This window comes from Choloepus didactylus, chromosome 23, assembly GCF_015220235.1.
Source record: "Choloepus didactylus isolate mChoDid1 chromosome 23, mChoDid1.pri, whole genome shotgun sequence".
NCBI classification, from domain to species: domain Eukaryota; kingdom Metazoa; phylum Chordata; class Mammalia; order Pilosa; family Megalonychidae; genus Choloepus; species Choloepus didactylus.
In genome coordinates, this window is record NC_051329.1 from 9,244,829 (window position 1) to 9,271,774 (window position 26,946).

The following is a 26,946-nucleotide window of genomic DNA, read 5'->3' on the forward strand; positions in this document are numbered from 1 at the left end:
CCAACTCTATTTCCCAGCTGAAGGCTTTTCTGATTCTCTGTCATTTAAGAAATTTCACCCAACTGAATGACTCCCGGGGATGAATGTGGACCCGGCATTGTGGGACTGAGAGTACCTTCTTGACCAAAAGGGGGATGCAAAATGAGACGAAATAGTTTCAGTGGCTGAGAGATTCCAAATGGAGTCGAGAGGTCACTCTGGTGGACATTCTTATGCACTATATAGATAACACCTCTTAGGCTTTAATGTATTGGAATAGCTAGAAGTAAATACCTGAAACTACCAAACTCCAACCCAGCAGTCTGGACTCCTGAAGACAATTATATAATAATGTAGATTACAAGGGGTGACAGTGTGATTGTGAAGACCTTGTGGATCACACCCCCTTTATCTAGTGTATGGATGAGTGGAGGAATGGGGATAAAAATTAAAGGACAAATGGGGTGGGATGGGGGGATGATTTGGGTGTTCTTTTTTCACTTTTATTTTTTATTCTTGTTCTGGTTCTTTCTGATGTAAGGAAAATGTTCAGAGATAGATTGTGGTGATGAACACATAACTATGTTATCATACTGTGGACAGTGGATTGTATATCATGGATGATTGTATGGTGTGTGAATGTATTTCAATAAAACTAAATTTAATAAAAAAAAAAAAAAAAAAAAGAAATTTCACCCAACTGAGAAACAGCCCCCAAAATTCACTTGGGAAGGCAATCCCCAAGTTGCTGATGTTGACATAATGATATCCCTAGTGGGAAAATGTATCTTACTCCTGGGCATATTTAGAATTAAATATAGAGAAGAGAAAGTAAGTCAGGCCCATACTATTAATATATCTGTGATAGGGAATTTGTTCATTTTCCAGAAATGAGGATTTGACTTATCAGAGTGTCTAACAGATTAGATTTATGATTTTAATTTAAAATATGTAGTTGATGTAGACTTGTGATTTTAAATTGAAATTGCACTGAGTTTATAAACAATTTTAGAACACAAGAGAAACTTACGATTTGCCGTACTTACGTCTCGATTATTAGATTTATGGGAATTACTTAAAGCACTTATGCAGGATTTGCTAATCAGACATCTAAAGAATTTAAAAATGAAACTGTATGCATTAAATTTCTAAATGTAGTTTAAAATGCTTAAAAGGAGTTAATAACCAAATTTATAAACAGGGCCAAATACTCATCAAAGCCCCCTTAAAAGCGACTGCAAAAATTCGCTAGATTTATAAAGAGAGTAAGATTTGTGAGTTGAATAAAAAAGTTTAAAAAAGAACTATGTTTTTTAATTAGTCACTTTAGTAATGTGACTATTAATTGTAAAACCAAAAAGCTTCAGAATAATATTTTCTGGATCCCAAAGTATCCTTTGGCATATCATAAAACTCATTACATATGTGCTACTTCATAATTAAAAAAAAGAAAATTCCCTTCCCTCAGGCTTCTCCCAGGCTAGTCGAGGAGACAGCGTTATAAACAAGAACAGGCCATGTGACATGCGCTGTCTGTAAAAGGGCCGGCTCTGCCAGGGGTGGGGAGCTGTCAGGAAAGCCCTGAGTAAAGAAACATCCCTGAAAACCCACCTCCGTCCCTGCAGACTGCCTGCTGCTACATTTCCTTCACGGTTTAAGTTGGATGTCCTGTTACTTACAGCTGAAAGCATTTGACACTTATAGATGACGGCGAGGCATGAAAGCTGGGGAAATGTTCCCTGGACCATGTGCTGATTTGGCACCAAAAAGCCTCTGAAGGACTTCAAGGCAGGGGAGCAACACAATCCGATGTGTGTTGGGGAAAAAGCACACTAAAAATGTTGTGGTGAAAAAAACCATGCAATGATATTATGTATTTCTACGTGTCCATATGTGTGCCTGTAAAACAACAGAGAATGTTCTGGAAGGCAACACATCAAACCGCGATTATGTCTAGGAAGAGGATTAGGGTTGGAGGTGGCAGCCAGAGGAGACTTTAGTTTTTCAAAATACATTTTTTCATGTATTGCATGTTGATTAAAATTTATTTTAAATGTTTTTTTTTTTTAAAAAAATCAGTGTCCTGGAGGGGAGGATGAACTGAAGGATGAAACTGCAAGGAGGCAGATTGGTTAAGAGTTGCTGCAACAGCCCAGGCACGAGATGAAGCGGCTGGATTCAGTGGGGCTGGATCTGGGAGGTATTTGAGAGATGGACGCAACAGGACTTTGGGATGTGTTGGTGGGAGGTGCCCATGGGGCCTCAGGTGGAAGGTTCTCCAACAGCTTCCTCATCGGTAAAAGGGAAACACTGAGAGAGTCTGGGGTACTAAGGAAATATTAAGACAGGGTGGTTTCAAATTCTGGATCTGCCCCTGCCTAGCTGGGTAGCAGCATTAACAGCTTCTTCATCACCTTGGGCCACATTTAAGGAATGGCCAGAGGAAGGTGAGCCTGAGAAGAGACCAGGAAGGAACCATCGAGATGGGGGGATGTGGTATCAGAGAAGCCAAGGGAAATGAATAGCACCAAATGCCATGAGAGGGCAAGCAAGATTAGGTCCAGGACTGGGTGACGTGGAGGAATGGAGGTCATGGGTCTTGGGGCAGAACAATCCTGTGTCCCTCCACCCCAGAATGTTAAAGATAACTGCCCCCTAAACTTCTTGTCCATCTGCATTGGCTTGCCTCCTTGACCCCCACACCCAACCAGGGCCTTACACTTTTTAAAAAAATTGTATTATGATAACATATATATAACATAATATTTGCAATTTTAACCAGTTTTAAGAGTACAATTCAGCAGCATTAGTTACATGTACAATGCTGTGCCATCACCACCAAACCTTTTTCATCACTCCAAACAGAAACTTTGTCCCCATTTGAACAGTAACTCCCCCATTCCCCTCAAACCCAGTTCCTCTAATCTTTTGGTCTCTGCAAATTTTACTATTCTAGATATTTCATGTAAGTAGAATCATATGATATGTATCCTTTTGTGTCTGGCTTTATTTCACTTAACATGTTTTCAGGATTCATCCATGCATCGGATCATTTATTTCTAGGGCTGAATAACATTCATTGTCTGGATAGACCACATTTTGTTGATCCATTCATCTGTTGGAGGACACTTGGTTTGCTTCCACGTCTTGCTACTATGAATAGTGCTGCTGTGAACACTGGTGTACAAGGATCCCCGTTGGGGCCCTACACTCTTGTCAAAGAATCTAGCACGGCTCTCTGGACCCAGAACTCAGAAAGAAAGAACCCACCTGTGAGCATCTACTGTGGGCCAGGTTCCCTGCCTTTGGACCTTCACAGCAATCCTTTGAAGTGGGTGGTGTTATCCTCTCTTTCTGCAAACGGAAAGTCACTCATCTTCTCTGAGCCTCCAGGTTACACAGGTAGCAAATGGAAGAGCTGGGAAGGAAGCCCAGGGGACAGCAGGGCCTGCACACTTGCTCCCTGCCCATCTGCAACTCACTCTGGACTCCCCAGGCACCCACCTCCACCCCTTCCAGTTCTACTTCCCTGGGTGACCCTCTCGGTCCACCCTCTCTATCATGGGGCCTGCTCTGCTCAGCAATGCTGGACCAAGCGTCACCACTGTGCTGGCTGACTGCTGCATGTTCAAGTCCCTGTTCAGCTTTCTCAATGGTCACCTGCATTTCACTTTGGTTGGTTCCTCTTCCGGTTTGCTAATGCTGCCGTTATGCAAAATACCAGAAATGTATTGGCTTCACTGAAGACCGATGGCATCCAGAACACCTGTCAGCGAGGAAGGTACATGGCGGGCATCTGCTGGCCCCAGGTTGTGTTCCAGCTCCTCTCTCAGCTCTTGTGCGTCATTAGCTTAGCATCTCCAAACATCCTTCTGTCCACAACTACAAGCATCTCTGAGCGTCTCTGTCAGCTCCCAAGCATTTCTCAAAAAGTCGCTCTCAGCTCTTCTGAGTTCTTTCTGTCTGTGAGCTCTCTTATAGGAATCCAGTGATTTAATTAAGACCCACCCTGAATGGGTGAGGTCCACATCTCCATGGAAATAATTTAATCAAACATTTCCACCCTAGTCAACAGACTAATAAATCTGCCCCCACAAGACTGCATTAAAGAACATGGCTTTTTGTGGGAAACATAATCGATCCAAAATGGCACAGTTCCCCACTGCATTTCCATGGATGACACCAAGCCATGTTCCATATTTCAAATTCCTAGCCCCATTCCCAAATATCCTCCACAAATAAGCCTGCCTCCTTCTTTGGATCTTCAGAGATGTTACCCACAGTGACGTGCTCAGCTTCACAATACCCCCAGCTACCTGTGCATCTTCTAGCCCAGAGCTTCTCAAATTGAATTCAATTTTTTCATTTTCATTTTAAATTTAATACAAAATTTTCCCTTCATAATTTATTTTACATTTTAATTTTACATTTCTAATTAAAATGTTTAAAGTTTTTAATTTAATTTCAGACCAACTTTTTCTGTAATAGAAATTTAAAAAAAAAAAAAAAAAGCTTTAGATGTACAAAAAAAAAGACTGAGCAGATTTAGATTTACAGAAAAACCGAGCAGAAAGTACATGGACTTCCATAGACCAATACTTCTATCAAATAAAAATGTCGATGCAATGGCGAGTTACTCTAAAAGTCCCTGCCTGCTTCCTCTCACCTCTGTACTTCAGGGCCCTCCTGGGACAGTGCCCTGGACTGAGCAGCCCTGCTCGGGCCCACAGAAACCGCTCCACCCCCTGCCCTCTGCTAGCAGAAAGGGGGTCCTAAGAGTTGAATTTTATGACAGAGGAAGAAGGCAATAAAGTTGACAACCTTGAAGCCCAGAACCCCACCCCCACCCCCACCCCCTGGGAGTCGCACAGGCAGACATCAGGAGGGGCAGGAACTGGCTCCCTGGACCTGGGCATGTCAGCTGCCCATTAGGAAGGCCACCGAGACTCATTCTCAGACTTCGGGGTATGTGAAAAGACTACGATGCTAGGGGTCATGGGAGCACATTACAGTGAATATAATTAACACAATGATATGTGGGTGCTGCTGTGCTTGAAGGGGAAAGTTTAGGATGGAGTATGCCCCCAGAAGGAAAGCCAGAGGATGAAACATGGGGCTGTGTAACATGGCGGATCCTCCTATGGGTGAAAATGTTCTAGAATTGATTGTCGTAACGAATGCGTGACTCTGTGAACATACTAGAAGACACTGTACACTTTAGACGGATTGTATGATATGTGATTTATCTCAATAAAACTGCTTTTTAAAAAAAAGACTAGGATGGTCTTGTCATGAGAAAAATACTGGAAAAATTCCAATCGAGGGGCCTCCTACAAAATCACTGACCAGTCCTCTTCAAAACTCTCAAGGTCATAAAAAACAAGGAAAGTCTGAAAAACTGTCCCAGCCAAGAGTTGCCAAAGGTGATACGACAACTTAACGTAATGTGGGATCCTAGACAGGAGCCTGGAACAGAAAAAGGACATTAGGGGAAATCTGAATAAACTAGACACTTTAGTTAATAATTATCAATATGGGTTCATTAATTGTAACAAATGCACCATACTCGTATAAGATGTTAATAAAAGGGGAAACTGGGTATGGGGTATATGGAAACCCTCTGTATTACTGTCTCAATCTTTCTCTATTTAAAACTGTTCTTAAAAAATTAAAATCTGGTAATAAAAATTTTTAAATGTTACAATCAGAGGAGAGTTGTTGGAAGTGGAGAAAGGCTCTCATCAGCAGCACGTCCAAAACTCTGGCAGGGTAAATGGACTGATGCAGCCCAGGAGAAAGTGCATTAGCAGAAGGGAGGACGTGCAGCAGGAAATCCGACTGGAGAGCTGGCGGGGAGAAGCTTGGTGGTGACCAACGAGTACTGCCCAGAAGGAGGCGCCCTGGCCAGTGATAGAAAATCTGGTCCTTGAGAAACTTCTGTTTTCATTGTAAATGAGAGATTTGGCATTTGGTTTATGCTTTGAGCTTTTGTGAGCTGGGTTAGTGTGAGTCAGCCTCCCTGCGCCCAGTATATTCTGAGACACAGATGTATAAACTAAGTTTCTGGGCTTAAAAAGCCAAGAACCATGAATGGGAAATGTACCAAGGTAATGTCACTCCATCAGGTCTTGAGACAATAGGACATTCAGGCTTCTCCAGCAATCCCACCCCCGCCCCACCTCTTGTCACCGGCTTCTGCATCCCCAGACAGCATTACTTGTTCTTTGCTTAGTCACAGCAGCAGATCCTCTATAGACATTAGAAGAAGAAAAAAAGTGACTACACAAAGCCTACCCTGAGAAGGAGTCCCATATAATTATCAGGCAGTTCGGCCCTTTGTCGGCAGTGGCGATCCACCGTCTGTCTTCACTGATGCAAAGGCAGGAGATAACATTAGGATGGCCCTACACAAATGGACAGAAATGCTTTGATACATAGGGCACCAGCAGAAAAGGCTGTATTGTACCCCTCTTCCTCCCACTGCCAGAGAAACCTGAGCTCCCTTTCTAGGCTTGCCTGGTTGAAAATTCTATGCCCACCAGCCTTCCCTGGAGTTTCCCATCTCCTAGCCTCTGGTTTTCAAACGTTTCCTCCCTCAAAACACCAGAAGGACAAGTTACACTCCCCAAAGGAACAGAAGCTCCTGAGGGGTCTAACCATGCACCCAAGTCCTGAACCTGGTTGAGAATAAATGTCTGAACTGCCCCCACCCCCATCCCACACCCTCGCCCCACATGAACCTCCTGCTGGCCTCATCTCCTTAAAAGACTGTTTACATCAGGCCACTGACCAGTTTTGAAGCAAAAGCCTCTGCACTGGTCTCTACCTTTATTTTCCTCTTCCCCCAACTCTTTCCCAACACAAAAGAGGAGCCTTCTGGAAACACAAACGAAACCCTACCACTTTCTGCGAGGAGATGGCCGGTTACCTCTCTTCCCTCAGCCCCCTCACCCGCTCTGCCCAGCCCTCTGGTCTCCTTTCTGGGCCTCACACACAGAGGTCCACAAAGCTCCAAGTGCTTTCTGGCCACTCGGAGCCCCCTGGGTTTGGAATGTTCTTTCCCCATACTGCCCCTGCTCAGCTCATTCTCATCCTTCAGGTCTCAGCATAAACAGCCCTTTACATTCCCTGCCCACCCAACCCAGAGTAAGTCTCCTCTCACCCTTGATTTTTCTCTCTTACAGCAATGTAAACTTCCTTTCAAGCACTTACTGCAATTTATAATAATGTATCTACGTGTTCACTTGTTTAATGCCTATTTTCCCAACTAGATGGTAAGCTCCGCAAGGAAAGGGACTAGATCTGTCTTGTTTCTGACCATATGCTCATCATCCAAGACACAGTGGTTAGGATGATGAATGGATGAATGAATGAAAGACCAAGCCAGTCCCAGCCATCTCACTCTGGGGAGGCTGGCCTCCCCCTACTGGCCTGCTGGCACCTCCAGCTCAGCACCTCCGCCCATTCTGCTCCTTCTGAGAGCTGGAACTGGCCTACAACAAACTTTCCCTCCTCCCTCTGCTTGGACCATGGCGCTCAGTGCCGTACATTCAGTGAAGTTTCAAGAGGAGCTACTTGCTGATTTTTTCACATGTATTACGCTGGACTGCTCTTCTAGGAAGCAAATTCCTTAAGTTGCATCCACATGTTTCAGATTCCTGGCACAATGCTGAATGTTGACTAAGCTCTTGGTAAAAAATATTTTGTGACACTTTTGATCAAGGCCATCGACTGCAGAAGGTCCCTATTAAACTGCATTTCAATTGAAAGGGTGGCATGGAACTGTTCACCAGGTTAACTAGTAGAAAGTTAGATGCTAAGAAAATATGACATTTTGCTAGGCAAATGATGAGAATGAAATGGGTACAAAATGTCAGCAACACGGGAAGCAGTGTGGTGTGGTAAGGGCTGGCATACAGGGACTGCTGGGAGACGGGGATGAAAGCAAGACAAGTTGCTGAAGGGAGGGAGGGAGGGGACAGGAGGATACCTCTACCTACTTAATAATTTTATGTCAGGAGACCTGGATCCAAGACCTGGTTTCATCACTTACTAGTGAAAGCCTGGGTAAGTCACTTAAATGCCTGAGCCTCAGTTTCCTCTTGTGTTAAATGGGGATATTAACACCCATTTCTCAGCATATTATGAGGATCATAGCCCTTTGACAATGTAAGGAGCCTAAGTGTTAATGAGGCCTAAAGCCCTGCTAATTAGCCTTCCTTTGTGCTACACCATAGTTCTGTGGCGATAACGTGATCTGTAATAGGAAAATTCTGTCCACATTTTTACAGAAATGTGGAAAACATGGATGTTTTAATTGTTTACATCAATAAAATGAATATCAGCGGTTGTTTGCACATCGATTCTGATGAGATGAGAGACAATGAACAATAATATCTGTTTCTAAAGACGGGCAAGTTGAAACACTCCCCTTCACTTGGTGAGAAAACCCTGCATACCTGAAGGTGGCGCTGGTCATTCTTGAAAACGTCGTAGATGACCGCCGTGTGTGCACAGATGTACAGCAGAACTCTCTGTGCTTCATCTCGAAGATAGAAAACAGGAAGAGAACTGTTCCATCCAAATGACCAAGTCATGGACTGGAAGACAAAGGGTAAGACCAGCAAAACACTCAAGTGTGCTGAGCCTAGAGCTAAGATGGCAGGCTCTAAGGACCAAAGCCCCCGGAGGAGAAGGATTTGATATCCACAATCCAGGGAAGGGAAATTACGTTGAGAAAGTCCTCAACAGTGTGCTACACATGGATAACCCTTGAAAATATGTTGAGTGAAAGAAGCGAGACATGAAAGGCCACATATTGTATGACTTTTATATAAGAGATCCAGGATAGGCCAATCTACAGAGACAGAAAGCAGGTTATGGTTGCCAGGAGTTGGGGCAGGGGGCGTGGAGGGAGGGACTATGGAGTATTGGCTAAGGGGGTGGGGATTCTTTTGGGGATAATGAAAACATTCTAAAAGTGACTGTGATGATGGATGCACAACTCTGAACATACTAGGAGCCATGGAAACTGCACTTCAAACAGGTGAGCTACATGGTATGTGAATTATATCTCAATAAACCTGGGGTGAGGGCGAAGTGGGGGGTGACTGCTAGCAGGTACAGGGTTTCTTTTTGGGGTGATGAAAATGTTCTGGAATTAGCTAGAGGCCATGGTTGCACAACCTTGTGAATATTCTAAAAACCACTGAACTGTACCTTTTAAAAGGGTGACTTTAATGGTTTTGGGATTGTATCTCAATCTAAAAAGAAAAGAAAAGACTTCAATGGCAAATAGAAACAACTTTCTATTCTCCCACACCCAAAACCCACACCTAGCTCAGTTCCACACAAAGAGTGAGCACTTAATGCTGTGAAATTTGATTTACTTCATGAAAATGAGTAGAATGGACAAGTTACAATAAAGTCACTAAGCAACTTTATAAGAAGGGCAATTATTCAGCCTGCAAAATTGGTTCTTTACATCATTCTTCCTGGAAGGATAAAGGATAAGGAGACAAAGTTTCCCTAGAATCTAAAATTCCATATTTACAAGAATAAACCCAAACTAAAAGTTCAAGAAACAAAAAATTATAAGTTCTATTCCTCTGACTATTGCTTTTACTTCAACAGTAGTTTAGTTATGTAGTATTTTTGTGCTCAACGTCTTTTACAAAATTAACTATGGTCAATTAATTGAATGTGTTCGAGTGGTTTGAAGTGACTAGTGATCAGTTAGTAAAAATCAGTGAATTATATTGGGGTATAGAAACAAAATCTGGCAATTTCCTTTCTTCTCTTTGAACAACTAATACTTATAAGGTTAAAGAGATTTATTTTTCCTTGAGAAAGATGTACCAGGCAATGTGACCAATTTCTCTCTCCTACCCTCTTTGTGCCCCATCCTCTCTTTCCATCTGCTCATTCTCTAAAATACATATTTATATTTAGATCTCTCATTGTGTGGGTATGAGTGGTAGAATTATGGAGTCACAATTGTCTCAAGCTACAACTTCTAGGAACAGAATTATTTAACATTTGGCTGTTTCTTATAAGCCAATCTCTTCAAATGAGACTGTTCTTTTGTACACTTGCTAATTCTTAAAGGCATTTTACTCATTCTAGAAATTTATTTTGCCACTTAACAAATTAGTAATGTAAAGAAAACATTCCTAGCCATATTCCAGCTAAAAGAGATCTTCCCAAAGTCAACACTAAGCTGACTTCACTCAGTAGTAACAGGATTTCCTTACTCAGGCAGCATTCACAATTATTGAAATCACCTAATATTAATCAGCATGTTTTGCACCAGTTTTGACATTCATGGCAAATAATCATGGAATAGGCACCTCTTACATCAATCTTTTCTAAAGCATTGTGATCTGGAAAACAAAGCTTTATTGTCAAAACTGGATTTCACTATATTTAAGATTTCTTCACACAAACGTGTGATTTCCATGTTTCCTGGCTGGAGATGGGATCCATGGTTGTACATATTTACCATGAACACTGGAGACAGGCCGGGAACCCAAAGGAAAAGGACGATGCTGCAGGCACAAAGAGAGATGGAGAAGCCACCCACTACCGCACCTTTTGTGACAGCAAGAAATGGGAAGCAAAGTAAATGGCCATCGACAGAACAGATAAGTTTTTTTTTTTAAAAAAAAAAGTAGATCTATATGTACTGATCTCACTGGTTAAAAAAACAAACACTAAATGTGCACGTGTGCATGAACAGATAATATGCCTGTACATGCAGAGAAAAAGATCTGAAAAGATACACAGTTATACCAAACTGTAACAGAAGTTACCTCGGCGAAATGGGATTGGGGTGGGAGCATGTGTGCATGAGGGGATCTTTGCCTTCAAACAGGTATGTGTTGGCTGAACATTCTACAAAGAGCATGTACTTAATAAAAAGCAATAAAGGAAAAAGAAAAGGACAGGCAGGAAAGGGAAGGAAAATGAAAGAAGAAAGAAGGTGCACCCAAGAGCTAAACACATTTGCAAAGGGAGATGGTCTAGAAAAGTTTTGGTACTGCAGGGAGCCCAAGGCCAACAGGAGACCCAGACTTGGAGAGTGGCTCACGTCCAGTCCAGGTAGCTGCGGTCCTGACACAAAGGCTTTGTTCTCCTTAATGATGTTTCCTGATCCTGGTTAGCTGCCTCAACAAGACAAAAATCTTCATGGGTTCTAAAACTCAATTATTTGTTCTTTCAGACTGAGCGGTTGGAGGGAACGTTTAACTCCACTGCTCGATTGAAGCCAAATCTACAGAAAGGCTTTTAGTTGTCTGATTTTCCCACCAGGCCATCTTTCCCCAATCATCATCATCATATAGTTGTTAACATTTATCAAGTGCTTACTATGCGTTAGGAACTATGTTAAGTACTTTATATACACTCGACTGCGTCCAAATCTTCCAAAGGCATCAATCTATCAGGAAAGAAGAAAAGAAAGGAGATGAATTCTGGGAAACAATTTTCAAGAAGTAGCAGATGGAAGAAGAAGGGGGGAAAAACAACCCTCCTTTCTCTTGGTAAATGATATTTTTATTCCTCACAGATGGTGCCTCCCTGGAATATCTGCAGCAGCAGCAGCGAAGGCAGATTCCTTTAGAAACTGTCTCGTGCTTTTCGACAGCAGCTTTCACTTTTGCCAGACCTTTCACTTTCTGATCCATCAATGGCTTCAAATGGTATTGGGAAGGTTGTAAAGGTATCAAACGAGTTAAGGCAGAAGAGGTAAGGAAAAGGGGAGGAATTGGTGAAATGAAAGAGTACTACCATGCCAGAAACAGAGAGAGAGGAAAGGGGAGGGAGGGGAAGGGAGAAGAGGGGAAAGGAAGAGAAAGGGAGGGGCGGGGAGAGGGAGGGAAAGAGGGAAGAGAGGAAGGGTGAGGATGTGAGGGGAGGGAAGGAAGGAGAAAGAGATTTTGAATCTCCCACACAAAACAGCACCCTATGCAACTGATAAACTATGCCTGGAATTTCCTGCCTGCTGAGCAAAACTACTGAACCCAGATGCAGCGTTCACATTCATGTTTTGTCACACATGTCCAGCCAGAACGCTTAAGAGACACAAGTCTATCACTAGTTTTAAAATATCTTTTTTTTTCACATGCCTACAATTCCTCTATTTCACTGGGGGAAGGGGGCATGCTATGCTTACCAAGGGGTACACACTGTCACTGTCATCCTTCTGAAACAAACTGTCTTCTGTGGTGGTGGATACCAGTGACTCCTTTTGGATCTCCGCTTTGGGCTGGAATCCTTTTTCTTCTTCTGATTTGGAGTATGACACACTCCTTTTTTTTCTCCATTCTCCCTTTCCTGGTTCCCGTGTTCTCTCTTGTCCTGGTTCATCTTCCGGCTTCTGGCCGGTTGTCCCCTCAAGCTCACCTGAGGGCTGCTTTTCAGGGGAACTACTCTGTTGTTTGTCAAGACCGTTTTGATCCAAATTAAGAAATTCAGATTGTAAACTCAGGCCTCTTGAAAACTTGGAAGCCTCTGGTTGTAATGAATGCTTTGAATCAAAGAGAAATAAAGGGAGATTGTGATTCCAAATACAGGTCAAGCTGCTACACCCCTCCCCACCCTCATCTATTTTCTTTTTCTTTTCTATTCTTAATTAACCAGCCTTAGTCTGTTAGCCTCACCTTGGAATTAAGAATTGTTTTTAAAAGGAGCCTGGGATGTTATGTACTTTAAAAAAAAAAATGAATCTTGGGTATGGTAGGTTTAGTCTCAGCCTATTAGCAGACACACAACAGTAAAATCACTCTTCTAAGCAGCACTGGTGGTCTTAAAAAGGCTGACTAGTCACAGGGAGCTATTTATCCTTGGGCAAGGGCTGAGGTCTTGTGCAGGGACAGGCTGCAGGAAGTCTTCATTACTATTACCTCTGACTCTGTTCTAAGACAAACACACTTTGGCTAACCCTTACCAACTCTTTAAATGTCAGTTCTCCTAAAAAAAAAAAAAATTCAGTTCTGGAACATACCTCCTCTAAGAAGCTTTCCTGGATCACCCTCCAAGCTGGGTTAGGTAGCCCTTCCTTATCTCTTGTGATCTCTCAATCACTGCACTTAGCATATTGTTTGATAATGTTCGGTTTGTACGTCCATTTACCCTAGAGTTCCTTGAAAAAATGGACTATGTCTTATTTGGTTTTGTATCTCCATAGCCTGGCATATATTAAGCATTCAATTAATGGTTTTGAATGAATGAATGATAAGTACTACTTACTGGGAAAGTTCCTGACATGGCTAACAGGGAATCAGTTAACAAAAGTCTTCCCACTCTGGTTTCTTCCTGCGCTCCTGCATCCTCCTCCTCCTCGGCTGCTAGAACTTCTTCCTCCATTTCTTCTCCTGCATCCTCCTCCTCCTCGGCTGCTGGAGCCTGTTCCTCCGTTTCTTCTGCATCCTCCTCCTCCTGAGACTCTTTCCCTGCTAATGTGTCTTCTTCTAATTCCTGCTGCATATCTTCTTCCTTTAGATAATCTGGATTATATTCTTCTTCTTCTTCCTCTTCTTCTTCCATTTCTGTTCCTCCATCTTTTTCTGTTTTTTCTAGTGGGTTTTCTTCTGCATCTGACATTGTCCTCTGCAGAGTTTCCTCTAGAGAAATTTTGACCATAATAATCAGAAAGTTCCTCTGATTCCCAATTTTATATCCTGGTACACTAACCTATCAATGAAATGTGCAATACCAGCTCAGGTTCTTTTCCATAGGATTAAAAATGTATGTCATACTCTTGAGCAAGCCTGTCCCAATCCTTAAAAATATTGGTCCCAGAGCCTCTCATCTTTCTGGGAATAACCTCTGTGACCTTCGGCAAGTCACTTACTTCTCAGAGTCTAATTTTGTTTATGGTCAAAATAAAAATAATTCCCAATCACAGGATTGTTGTCAAGATTGGGTAACCCGTGTAAATGCTCAACACAGCTCCAGGACACAGTACTCAAGAAATGATAGTGATTGTTGCTATGGGGATAAAAGTAACCTTGATTTGCAGAGAAATTAACAGTTTAAAAGCCTCCTAATATAGTCTCTCTTATTTATTCCTTACAACAAACTTAAAAGTTTGAAGCTTGCAAGGCTGAAGTGACCTATTCAAGATCACACAGCTTAGTACGAAGCAGATCGGATACTCAAGTCTCCCATCTGGAAAATCACTACAATGATTTCAAGTCTAGGCTCTTACCACAGGGCCTCTTTTCTTTTCTTTTTCATTGTATTTTTTTTATCGTGAACTTTAACATATATATGTGTGTAACAGCAATAACTTTCAAAATATGATCCAACAAGTAGTTAGAGAGCAAATTTCAAAGAATGCTATGGGTTACAGTTCCACAATTTCAGTTACTTCCATTATTGTAAAATGTAACATATATACAGAAAGGTGTTAACTTTGGAAATACAGCTCAACAAACAGTTATACAGATAATTTCAAAAAATGTTATGGGCTACAGTTCCACAGTTTCAGTTATTTCCTCATTGTGAAATATAACATATATACATATATACAGAAAGGTGCTAACTTTCAAAGCACAATTCAACGAATAGCTGAAGAGCAAATTTCAAAGAATGTTATAGGTTATGGTTCCACCATTTCAGTTATTTCCTTCTAGCTATTCTAATCCCCTAGCATCTAAAGAATATATATATATATATTTATACAAAGTTTCAGTATTTGTAATGCTTTGTTAAATCCCATCTTACCTGTTGCTAGCCCTTCCTCTCGTTAAATCACTTTCTCGATCCTTAGGGGTGTCTAGGCAGTGACCACCCACAGTGAGTCCTGATGCGAACGGGTTCGAGGCCCATCGGGCAGCAGGGAGTTGAGGTGAGGGGCGGCAGGTGTGTGGGTCTGTGGTGTCCCCGGGGTCGCCCCAGGTAGCAGGGAGTTGAGGTGAGAGGCGGCAGGTGTGTGGGTCTGTGGTGTCCCCGGGGTCGCCCCAGGCCCCACCCCCCCCGGCCCGGGAAAGGTGAACACCGCCCCGTGAGACACAGGCCCCGCCATGCCGGGGTCCCCCGCCTGGGCCTCGCGGCCTCCGCCCTGCACTTACAGAGCGCGCTCACACCGGTCCTCGGTAGACGCCGCACGGACCCCGGGCCACCTCCTGGACCTGTCGCTGCGGCCGCCGTCTCCGCAGGCTTCCTAGTTACAGTTACCACCGAAGCCCCGTCCCCACGGTAACCGCGGCCGCCGTGGGCGACGGGCCGTAAAGCGAGAGGTCTGGACGGTGGCTCACGTGCCCAAGAAGCGCCCGGGAGCGGGGTCCGCACGCCCCCTGCGGGTCCCGGGGGAGGGGCGCCGCCCAATTTAGCGCTCCCTCGCTCCCCTCACACCGCCCCCACCCTTTCCCAGGGTGCCAGCCCCTGGGAGGGTGCAGCGGCCAACACTGGCAATTGTGATTTTCTAAAGACTTGACAAAAGTAAAGAGGTATGAACTGTTTGATAAATTCTCTGCCAAAAGCAAACTAAAACGGACAATTTCCAGGTCTCCCAGAGACAGCACACATTTCTGTCTTCCCCACAGCGTCTCAGGGGCACTAGTGTTGTGCAGAGACTTTTAGCCAGCTGGGATTAAATATTATATAAGTAATATATTTTGCTGTTCCTTTCCCAAAGCGTTTCCGCAAAATCACTCTGGTTAAATCTATTAGTGTCATTCCACGTCCAAGTGACTCCCAGCTAGAATCTCACAGAAGAGACCCCAACATGCAGCCATCCTGATTTGTAGAGGGAGGGCAGCAGGACAGCAGCCAACAGCCTGAGACAGGAGACTCTTGGTGGCCATCATTTCAGGAGAGTGTGAATGACTCTCCCCATCCAACCCCCATGCCCTAGTGCTGAAAACCTGCAGATGCCTGAAGAAAAAACAGATAAAAGCAGGATGGTGCAAGCTCTGTTTATTATAGTCTGGGGCTTATGGAAAGATATTGGAAGATGTGGAATTAGAACACAATTCAAACAGCAAACCTTGGTAAATATGGCACATCTGTGGCTACAAGAGGGGAATACAAGTGTCTGGCTGGAATGCACAGTTTGGAGGACTTCTAAGTTGAGCATGAGAACCCATGGCTGGAAGCACACCCCAATCCTTGAATCCTATCAGCGCAAGCTTTGTTATCTACCTAGAAGAGACAAATCCAACCCCAAGGAACATAAGATTCCTCAGCAGAATGTGCAAGATCTCTTCCAAAGCAGACCATGTTCTGTAAGAACTATGGAAATAAACACCATGATACCATGAAGAGAGGAAGAAACTAAGAAAACAACTAGGAATCAATGAAACCCATTTTACCATAAGAGAAAAAAAATAAAACGAAGAAGAATCAAGCATTTCAAGAGGTCAGATCTGCAAACACGGTTCCCACCAGCGATGTCTACCACAACTTGGCAGTTTACAAAATAGTGGTGATCTGAGGACATGGCCAGGAGGTTCAATTATAAAAAGTCAAATTAGAAGCTAATTTGCAGTTGGGGGTGGGGAGTGACGGTAAAATAATTTCAGAAGGTAAGGGAGCTGCTGCCCTCTGGTGGATTAGATGAGAGTAAGCCCATACCAAGTCGGTATCACCACCACCACCTGGGGAACCCCCAGGTTTTCCTGTTCTCCACAAGGAACAATTATGGCCTCAGAAGCCTGGCTGCTGAAGATGCACAGAACTAGTTAGCAATTTCTGTAGCAGAGCAGCAATGCCTCAATTCAAAGAAAGCAGTGCAGCATAAGTGTCTGGTATGAGCACTTGCCAGTTTATTTTGCCCAACTTTGTCTCAGGACATTCAGACCCCATCTGAGCCCTGAATTGAGAGGTTCAAAAGAAGTTCAGTTGGGGTGATACCATAGTCATTTCAGCACACCGTAAAACTGTACTTATTTTAAAATTAAAAAAAAAAAAAGTCCTAAAAGAATAAAGTCATATAAGCACCTTCAGGATTAACCCCCACCCGCTCTCCCACAATCAAGAGGATTCCCATTTAGGGCCATGGCCCAATTTGTAAAACATGCTAAGTACAAATCAAATTTTTAACAATGCCTTAATCCAGACAGATTACATGGGTAAGCCCCAGCCCTTCCAACCACATAAAAGTTCAGGTTTCCAGCCTTTTCCAGATCCTTCAGCTTCAAGGAGAGAGAACGAGGAAATCCCCACTAGACCCAAGTCCAGGGCATGGAAAGATGCTTTTCTGTCACTGTTCCCCAAGGACAATCATCTTTGCAAAGGAATAATGTTACAGCTGGAAGAAAGAAAGGAAAAAAAAAGAAAAGCTTGAGTTTGATGGCTCTATTCAGGTGAGCCCTGAGCTTTTCACCTACATTCTTCAATTCTTTTAAAGCAAATGGCCAGTTACTGAAAGAGCCAGAGGGGCTCCTGGGAGAGAGACCAGGGCTCCCTCCACCTCTGCACCTGCCTCATTCATACCACAAATATTTATTCAGAGTTTCCACTGGTATTCTGGGGATTCCCATTATTCCCCAACACCCCATCCACCCCACCAGCTTCACAGCCAAAAAACACTCAGCTGACAATAGGGGGTGAACGAAAGGAAACAGATACTTTACCCCAGCAGTCCTTTTCCTGTCCAGCGTGATGGGACAAGCCTAAGCTGGTGTCTCTCCCCTCTTCGGATCACTGTCACATTCAGTGGCTTCTGCAAGGAAAATAAATCTCATTTTATGTTCAAACTCATTAGCACTCAGGGAACTTCCAGCTAAAATGCTGACATAACCTTTTCACTCATCCAGTTGGTAACGATTTTTGTTTTAAGTAGAATCCCAGGTTGACACCAGAGTGGGGAATGCACTGCTCTTGGAGGGGCCAGTGATGCTGCAAATTGGTACCATCTTCCTGGAGGACACCATCGAAATGCATGTCCCCAAAACTATAAAAGGGAGGATTGTGGGAAGATAGTGGAGTAGAAAACTTCAGGAATCAGTTCCTCCACCAAGACAACAACCGAGCTTGCAGGAACTGTACGAATTATGTAATTTGGAACTCTGGAGTACAGAGGAACACTGTGCAGCATCCAAGGAAAAGCTGGTGGAGGAAGCCGGTAAACTGTGGTAAATCTCAATGAATTTCACCTTCAGTGCAGCAGCAACCAGCCATCATCCTCTCACCATATAGCAGGCAGCAGAGATACTGCAGCCCAGGCTCCTACGGCAGCATGTTGGTGCCAGGGTGGGAAATAAGGATCCAGTCCTCCAAAATCGGGGAAAGTCTGGTCTGATTACTGATCACTGCTTTTGATCAACCACTTCAGATCACTGGAGTCTTAAAGAGACTACATTTTTCTCCCCCTTTTCTCTTTCCATTCTCCATTTGGGAGCAGAAATAGCTTGGAAAAGTCACAAATTGACAGTTCCAGCTCTCAAGAATGGCAACAACATAAAAAACCTAGCAAGCCCAGAGAATGAGGAGAAGTAGACTTCCAGGGTTATAACACAACACTCAGACTGTCCATTTCTCAAGAAAAAAAATCACAAAACACACAAAGAAATAGGAAACTACGGCCCATTCATAGGAAAAAATAATTTGCCAGAAATCATTCCTGAAAGTGTTCCTACACTGGAACTATTAGTAAAAACCTTTAAATCAACTGTCTTAAATATGTTCAATGAGCTAAAAGAATCCAAATACAAAGAAAAAGGAAATTAGGAAAACAAAATAAAGAGACAGGAAGTTTTTTTTTTTTTTTTAAAAGGAAGCAAACAAATTTTGGAACTGCAAAGTACAGTAATTAAAACGAAAAACTCACTAGATGGGTTTAATGGCAGGTGTGAACAGACATAGAAAGGATCAGCAAAACTGGACACAAGACAATTGAAATTATTTGGTGTGAGGAGCAGGAAAAAAAATAATGAAGGAATAGGAGCAGAAGCCAGATAGAATCTAAGAGAGCCACACCAAGACACATCATTGCAAAACTGTCAAAATCTGAGGCTAAAGAGAAGATTTTAAAAGCAAGAAGAGAAATGTGATTTGTCACATACAAGGGATGGCCAGTTAGATTAACAGCGAGTCTCTCATCAGAAACCATGGAGGCCAGAAGACAGTGGGATGACATATTTAAGTACTTAAAGAAAAAACCTGTCAACCAAGAATTCTATATCTGGCAAAATTATCCTTCAAAACTGAAGGAGAAATTAAGACATTTACAGATAAAAGCTGAAAGAGTTCTTTATTAGAAGACCTGCCCTATGAAAAATACTAAAAGGAATTCTTCAGGTTGAAATAAAAGGATGCTAGACAGTAAGTTGAAGCCATAAAAAGACATAAAGAATATTAGTAAAGGTAACTAGATGGGTAAACATAAAATCCTATATTATTGTACTTTTGGTTTGGTACTGCTTTTTCCACCTTTACGACTTAACAAGCAAATGTGTAAAAAAATATTTAAAATCTATGATAGTTAGCAGGCATGTAATAGACTTACCTGAGACACAATAATATAAAGTGGAGGGCTGGAGATATATAAGAATAGACAGTTGCATACTGCTGAAACTAGGTTGGTCCTGGTTGAACTGGGCTGTTAGTACTTTAAAATATTAATGGTAACTACAAAGGTAACCACTAAAAAAATAACTAAATAATATTGAGAAAAGGAAAGAAGAGAAGCAAAACAGTACACTACAAAAAAGCAACTACAAGCAAACAAAAAAGTAGTAATGATATAAATGAAGAATAAAAAACATACAAGACATACAGTAAAAAAAAAATGGCTGAATAACAGAAGTAAATCCTGCCATCTCAATCATTACCTTAAATGTCAATGGATTAATCCCCTCTATTACAAAGCAGAGACTGGCAGATTGGATGAAAAAGCATGATCCATCCATATGCCGCCTATAAGACTCACTTTAGGTACAAAGACACAAAGAGGCTGAAAGTAAAAAGGTAAAAAAAGATATTCCATACAAACAGTAATCAAAAGAGAACCAGAGTGGCTATATTATTGTCAAACAAAATAGACTTTATGTCAAAAAAGATTACAAGAGACAAAGAACAATATTATATATATTGATAAAAGGTTCAATCTAGCAAGAAGATATAACAATTAAAAACATATACGCACGACCAAAAGGGGGATGCAAAATGAGACGAAATAGTTTCAGTGGCTGAGAGATTCCAAATGGAGTCGAGAGGCCACTCTGGTGGACATTCTTACACACTATATAGATAACACCTCTTAGGTTTTAATGTATTGGAATAGCTAGAAGTAAATACCTGAAACGACCAAACTCCAACCCAGCAGTCTGGACTCCTGAAGACAATTATATAATAATGTAGATTACAAGGGGTGACAGTGTGATTCTGAAGACCTTGTGGGTCACAACCCCTTTATCTAGTGTATGGATGAGTAGAAAAATGGGGATAAAAACTAAAGGACAAATGGGGTGGGATGGGGGGATGATTTGGGTGTTCTTTTTTCACTTTTATTTTTTATTCTTGTTCTGGTTCTTTCTGATGTAAGGAAAATGTTCAGAGATAGATTGTGGTGATGAACGCATAACTATGTTATCATACTGTGGACAGTGGATTGTATACCATGGATGATTGTATGGTGTGCAAATGTATTTCAATAAAACTGAATTTAAAAAAACAAAACAAAACATATATGCACAAGACAAAGATGCCTGCTGTCACCACTTTCATTCAACATTGTACTGGAAGTTCTAGCCAGAGCAATCAGCCAAGAGAAAGAAATAAAAAGCATCAAAATTGAAAGAGAAAAGTGAAATTATCCCTATTCAGAGATGAAATGATCCTATGTGTAGAAAAATCCCAAATTAACCACAAGAAAGCTACCAGAACTAATAAACAAATTCAGCAAAGTAGCGGGATACAAGATAAACACACATAAGTGAAATGGATTTCTATACACCAGTGTAATAAACAATCTGAAAATGAAATTAAGAAAACAATTCTGTTTACAAAAGCATCTAAAAGAATAAAATATCTAGGAATAAATTTAACCAAGGAAATGAAAGACTTGTACACTGAAAATTACAAAACACTCTAATTAAAGACAACCTAAATAAATGGAAGGACATTCCGTTTTCATGGATTGGAAAACTTAAACATTTTCAAGATGTCAATACAAATTCAATGCAATACTGAAACTAGATAAAGGGCAGAAAGCACCCCAGAACAGCAGTACAAGGATGTGACCGGCCAGACAGGGACCTGTAGAACCCATAGTGGGGACTTGGACGGAAAGGCAGAGAGACTGCGCCTGAAAGGATGGGGTGAGTGGGTTCAGCTGGGACTGCAGCTGGGGACTGGCAGCTGGAGCCAGATGCCAAGCATGGGAGGGAGCAGCTTTCCACACCCCACGTACCCATCTCAGCAATTGGCTGGGGAGATAACCCTTCACAGCCCCGCAGCCAGGAGCTATCATGAGGAACTCGGGATTAAGCAGACCTGTGGTGACAGCATTTACTTTTCCTCCATGGAAGCCCACGGTGTGCACAGGCAAGAGATGGGGAGAGGCAAGGGCACTGCACAGAAGGGCCAGGAGCCCCTCCCCAATCCCAGAGGCTCATGGGCACACAGTGGACAGGGACTGCGGTGCATCTGAGCTGGAGGGTGAGACACATAACCCCCAAAGCCCTAGAGTGGTCCACTCGGAGGCCCAGGAACTGCTGGACCCACTATGCCCTGGAGCAGACTCCCTGCACAAGGCCCAAACCCCCCACTACCACCCATAGGACTGGCAGACCCCAGTGCACACAGAGAACTGGTGCACTGTTTAGATTTCCACCTGGTTTGGACCCCGCACAGCACAAAGGCGAAGTTGGGGGAAAGGTGGCTTAAGGGTGAGAGGCAGCTCAGGAGCACCAACTGCTAGGAAGCCACAGAAAGTGCACTCCAGCAAGATGTAGCTCTGCCAAATTACAGATAAATGTTCAAATAATCCTGCATATCCCAAAATAACCTTATCAAGAAAAGCAAATACCCCGAAGCCAACAGAAAATCATAAAACACATTAAGACCCAAGTAGATATGGACAAGCCAAAAAACCAAAATAAAAAGCCAGAGGACACACAGAATCTGGAGCAATTCATCAAAGAAGTATATACAAATCTCCAAAACAATATCAATGGGTTGGCTAAAGATGTTAAAGACTTCAAGAAGACTTCAGAAGAGCATAAAGAAGAATTTGAAAGAGTAAAATAATAGCACATCTAATGGAAATTAGAGATACCATAGATCAAATTAAAAATATACTAGAGACACAGAACAGCAGATTTGAAGATGCAGAAGAATGAATCAGTGAATTAAAGGACATGGCAACTGAATGTGAACTCACAAAAGAACAAATGGTGAAAAAAAATAAAAAAATTTGAAATGGATCACAGGGAAACAAAGGACAACAAATGTAATACTCACACTAATGTCCCAGAAGGAGAAGATAAGAGGAAAGGGCTAGGAAGAGTATTTGAGGACATGGTTGGGGAAAACTTCCCAACCCTTATAAACAACATAAATATGCAGAGCAAAGAAGCCCAACGAACACCAAATAGAATAAATCCAAATAGACACACTCATAGACATATATTAATCATATTGGCAAATGCTGAAGAGGAGGAGAAAGTCCTGAAAGCAGTAAGAGAGAAGCAAGTCACTACATACAAGGGAAATCACATAAGACTGTTTACTCAGCAGGCACCATGGAGGCAAGAAGGCAGTGGTATGACATATTTAAGATTCTGAAGGAGAAAAATTTCCAGCCAAGAATTCTTTATTCAGCAAAGCTCCCCTTCAAAATTGAGGGAGAATTTAAAATTTTTACAGACAAACAAATGCTGAGAGAATTTGTTAGCAAGAGACCTTCCCTCCAAGAAATACTAAATGGAGCTCTATCGGTTGAGAAAAAAAGAAAGGAGAGAGAGGTCTGGAGAAGGGCACAGAAATGAAGAGTATTAGGAAAGGTAACTTAAAGGAAAAAAAAGAGAGAAGGGGAAAAATAGACATGTCAACTAAAAACCAAAGGATTAAATGGCTGGTTCAAGAACTGCCTTCAAAGTAATAACTTTGAATGTAAATGGATTAAACTTCCCAATTAAAAGATACAGACTGGCAGAAAGGATTAAAGAGTAAGACTCATTGATATGCTGTTAACAAGAGACTCATCTTAGACCCTGTAACACCAAGAGACTGAAAGTGAAAGGATGGAAAAAAATATTCAACACAAGCTGCAACCAAAAGAAAGCAGAGGTAGCTATACTAAAATCAGGCAAAATAGATTTTAAATGCAAAGATGTCATAAAAGACAAAGAAGGAGACTATATATTAATAAAAGGGAAAATTCACCAAGAAGAAATAACATGTTTATGCACCCAATCAAGGAGCTCCAAAGTACATCAAACAAACATCGACTAAACTGAAAGGAGCAATAGAGATTTCTACAATAATAGTGGGAGACTTTGATACACTACTCTCTTCTATAGATAGAACACCAGACAGAGGACCAATAAGGAAATTGAGAACCTAACCAATGTGAGAAATGAATTGGACTTAACAGACATATACAGATTGTTACATCCCAAATTACTAGGATAGGCATTGTTCTCTAGCACTCATGGAACATTCTCCAGGAGAGGTCATAAGCTAGGGTACAAAACAAGTCTTAATAAATTTTAAAAGACTGAAATTATTCAAAGCACATTCTCTGACCATAATGGAATGCAACTAGAAATCAGTACCAATAAAGAACCAGATCTTTCACAAATATATGGAGGTTAAACAACACACTCCTAAACAACCAGTGGGTCAAAGAAGAAATTGCAAGAGAAATCAGTAAATATCTAGAGATGAATGAAAATGAGAAAACAACATATCAGAACCTATGGGATACAGTGAAGGCGATGCTGAGAGGGAAATATATAGCCCTAAATGCATACATCAAAAAGGAAGAATGAGCTAAAACTCAAGACCTAACTGAACAACTGAAGAAGCTAGAGAATGATCAGCAAACTAACTCTAGAGCAAGTAGAAGAAAAGAAATAGCAAAGATTAAAGCATAAATAAATGACCTAGAGAACAAAAAAAAAAATTGAGAAAATAAATAAAACCAAAAGTTGCTTCTTTAAGATGATTAACAAGATCGACAAACATTTAGCTAGACTGACAAAGTCAAAAAGAGAGAAGACCCATATGAAATGAGAGTGGGGTCATTATTATAGATCCCAAAGAAATTTAAAAAATCATAATAAGATACTATGAATAACTGTACACAAATAAATTAGACAACTTAGAGGAAATGGACAATTTCCTGGAAACACATGAACAACCTAGACAGACCTGAGAAGAAATAGAAGACCTCAACAAACCAATCACAAGAGATCCAATCAGTCATCAAAAAGCTTCCTAAAAATAAAAGCCCAGGGCCAGATGGCTTCACAGGGGAATTTCATGAAACTTTCCAAAAAGAACTGACACCATTCCTGTTCAAACTCTTTCCAAAAAATTGAAGAAAAATAACACTACCTAACTCGTTTTATGAAGCTAATATCACTCTAATACCAAAACCAGATAAAGATATTGTAAGAAAGGAAGACCACAGTCAATCTCCCTAATGAATAAAAATGCAAAAATTCTCAACAAAATACATGCAAATAGAATCCAAAGGCACATTAAAAGAATTATATATTACGACCAAGTGGGATTCATTCCTGGCATGCAAAGTGGTTCAATATAAGAAAATCAATTAATGTCATACAACACATTAACAAATTGAAAGGGAAAAATCAAATGATTATCTCCATGGCAACTGAAAAGCATTCAACAAAATTCAGTATCTCTTTTTGATAAAAAACACTTCAAAAAGTAGGAATTGAAGGAAACTTTTTCAGCATAATAAAAAGCATATATGAGAAACCCACAGCCAACACAGTTCTCAACAGTGTTGAGTGTTGAGAAGCTTTCAGCCTTCCCCCTAAGATTGGGAACAAGAAAAGGAAGCCCACTGTCACCACTCTTATTCAACATTGTGTTAGAAGTTCTAGCCAGAGCAATTCGCCAAGACAAAGAAATAAAAGGCATCCAAATTGAAAAGGAAGAAGTAAAACTGTCATTATTTGCAGAGGATATAATCTTAGAGTAGGAAAATCCTAAGAAATCTACGACAAAGCTACTTAAGCTAAAAAATGCAGCAAAGTGGGAAGAAGATGGTGGCATAGAGAGGAGTGGAAGCTAGTTTGTTCCCCTGGAACAACTAACAAACAACCAGGAACAACTAGTAAATAATCCAGAAAAACTGCGGGGGGAGGGGGACAAAAGTGACTGTCCATTCATTATACACTAACCTGAATTGGAAGGAATGCCTGAGATTGCAGCATAAAATGTCTAAGTAAAAACTGCTGATCCAAGCCAGGAGGCCCCTCCCCCCATTGCCAGAACTGCAAGGCCTCCCAGTGCTAGAGAGCAGCACTCTCCCAGCAAGTGAATATAGCTCAGCTGAGCTCCAACTGAGGTTTTAATTAACAAGTGTGGACTGCTCAATACAAGCTGCAAATCTTCAACAAGCAGACAGAGGCTTTTGGTGATGACTGACCTTGGAGAGCCGGAGGGTGGCTGCAGAGTGGCCCTGAAGGGGGTTTTCTGTCCCTTTTTTCAGCTCAGTGGAGAAAGCCTCAGCCCTTTTCAGTTCCAAGCACTCTGACCCAGACAAGGGTGGAGATAACATAGGCAGGGAATCTATTCAAATGCTAATGACCTCTCCGGGGGGGAGGGTATCCTCCCTAAGAGGAAAGAGGAAAGAGGTGGGGCCCAGCTCTACTACCCGCCTTCCATTCAGAACCAGACCCAAGAGCCGGCGGGGGGGGGGGAACAGCCATGGGGCACACTTCTTTACACCAGTCTGGAGCTACAGGCTGACAGGCGCTACCTGCTGGGTGAAAAAGCACAGTGACTTGAGGCCTCACAGGGTGTACCAATCTTCTAAGACATGCTCAGTGAAACAGGATACTATTCCCTCCTTCCAAGACCTGAGCCCGATCTGGTCTAGGAAAATCTGATTGGGGTAACCAAAGAAACCAGATGCCTAGACAACAGAAAACTACAACCTACACTAAGAAAAACAAAGTTATGGCCAAGTCAAAGGAACAAGCTTACACTTCAACTGAGATACAGGAATTTAAGCAACTAATACTAAATCAATTCAAAAAGTTTAGGGAAGATATGTCAAAAGAGATGAAGTATATAATGAAAACACTGGGCATACATAAGGTAGAAATCAAAAGTTCCAAAAACAACTGGCAGAATCTATGGAAATGAAAGGCACAACACAACAGATGAAAGACACAATGGAAACAGACAACAGCAGATCTCAAGAGGCAGAAGAAAACACTCAGGAACTGGAGAACAAGGCACCTGAAAGCCTACACACAAAAGGACAGATAGAGAAAAGAATGGAAAAATATGAGCAAAGTCCCCAGGAACTTAAGGACAAAACAAAATGCAAGATTGTATGTGTCATTGGTGTCCCAGAAGAAGAAGAGAAGTGAAAAGGGGCAGATGCAATAATAGAGGAAATAATCAATGAAAATTTCCCATCTCTTATGAAAGACATAAAATTAAGGATCCAAGAAGCGCAGCGTACCCTAAACAGAATAGATCTGAATAGGCCTAAACCAAGACACTTAATAATCAGATTATCAAATGTAAAAGATAAAGAGAGAATCCTGAAAGCAGCAAGAGAAAAGCGATCCATCACATACAAAGGAAGCTTGATAAGACTATGTGTGGATTTCTCAATAAAAACCATGGAAGCAACCATGGGGTGATATATTTAAGATACTGAAAGAGAAAAACCACCAATCAAGAATCCTATATCCAGCAAAATTGTCCTTCAAATATGAGGGAGAGCTTAAAATATTCTCTGACAAACAGACAATGACAGAGTTTGTGAACAAGATAACCTGCTCTACGGGAAACACTAAAGGA

At 41.7% G+C, this 26,946-nt stretch overlaps 2 protein-coding genes across 4 annotated transcripts in view; both read right to left on the reverse strand.

Annotated features, from left to right (window-relative positions):
• CFAP251 (cilia and flagella associated protein 251) overlaps nt 1-15,218 on the reverse strand; it is a 91,232-nt gene extending 76,014 nt beyond the window's left edge. Inside the window, exons 1-5 of one of the 3 annotated variants that reach the window (XM_037816927.1) lie at nt 15,054-15,214; nt 13,228-13,601; nt 12,152-12,505; nt 8,439-8,579; nt 6,274-6,383 (exon numbers count right to left, since the gene is read on the reverse strand). In XM_037816927.1, coding sequence (XP_037672855.1) covers nt 6,274-6,383; nt 8,439-8,579; nt 12,152-12,505; nt 13,228-13,581 — 959 coding nt within the window. In that variant the 5' untranslated portion in view covers nt 13,582-13,601; nt 15,054-15,214. Of the gene's footprint in view, nt 1-6,273; nt 6,384-8,438; nt 8,580-12,151; nt 12,506-13,227; nt 13,602-14,706; nt 14,753-15,053 lie in introns of those variants that run through there. The other 2 variants (XM_037816928.1, XM_037816929.1) reach the window with 2 other exon arrangements.
• A 665-nt stretch (nt 15,219-15,883) lies between these two features.
• Nucleotides 15,884-26,946, reverse strand: part of PSMD9 (proteasome 26S subunit, non-ATPase 9) — a 40,643-nt gene continuing 29,580 nt past the window's right edge. The window contains exons 5-6 of the mRNA XM_037816930.1: nt 17,559-17,647; nt 15,884-17,233 (exon numbers count right to left, since the gene is read on the reverse strand). Of these exons, the coding sequence (XP_037672858.1) occupies nt 17,206-17,233; nt 17,559-17,647 (117 nt within the window). The 3' untranslated portion in view covers nt 15,884-17,205. The remainder of the gene's footprint in view (nt 17,234-17,558; nt 17,648-26,946) is intronic.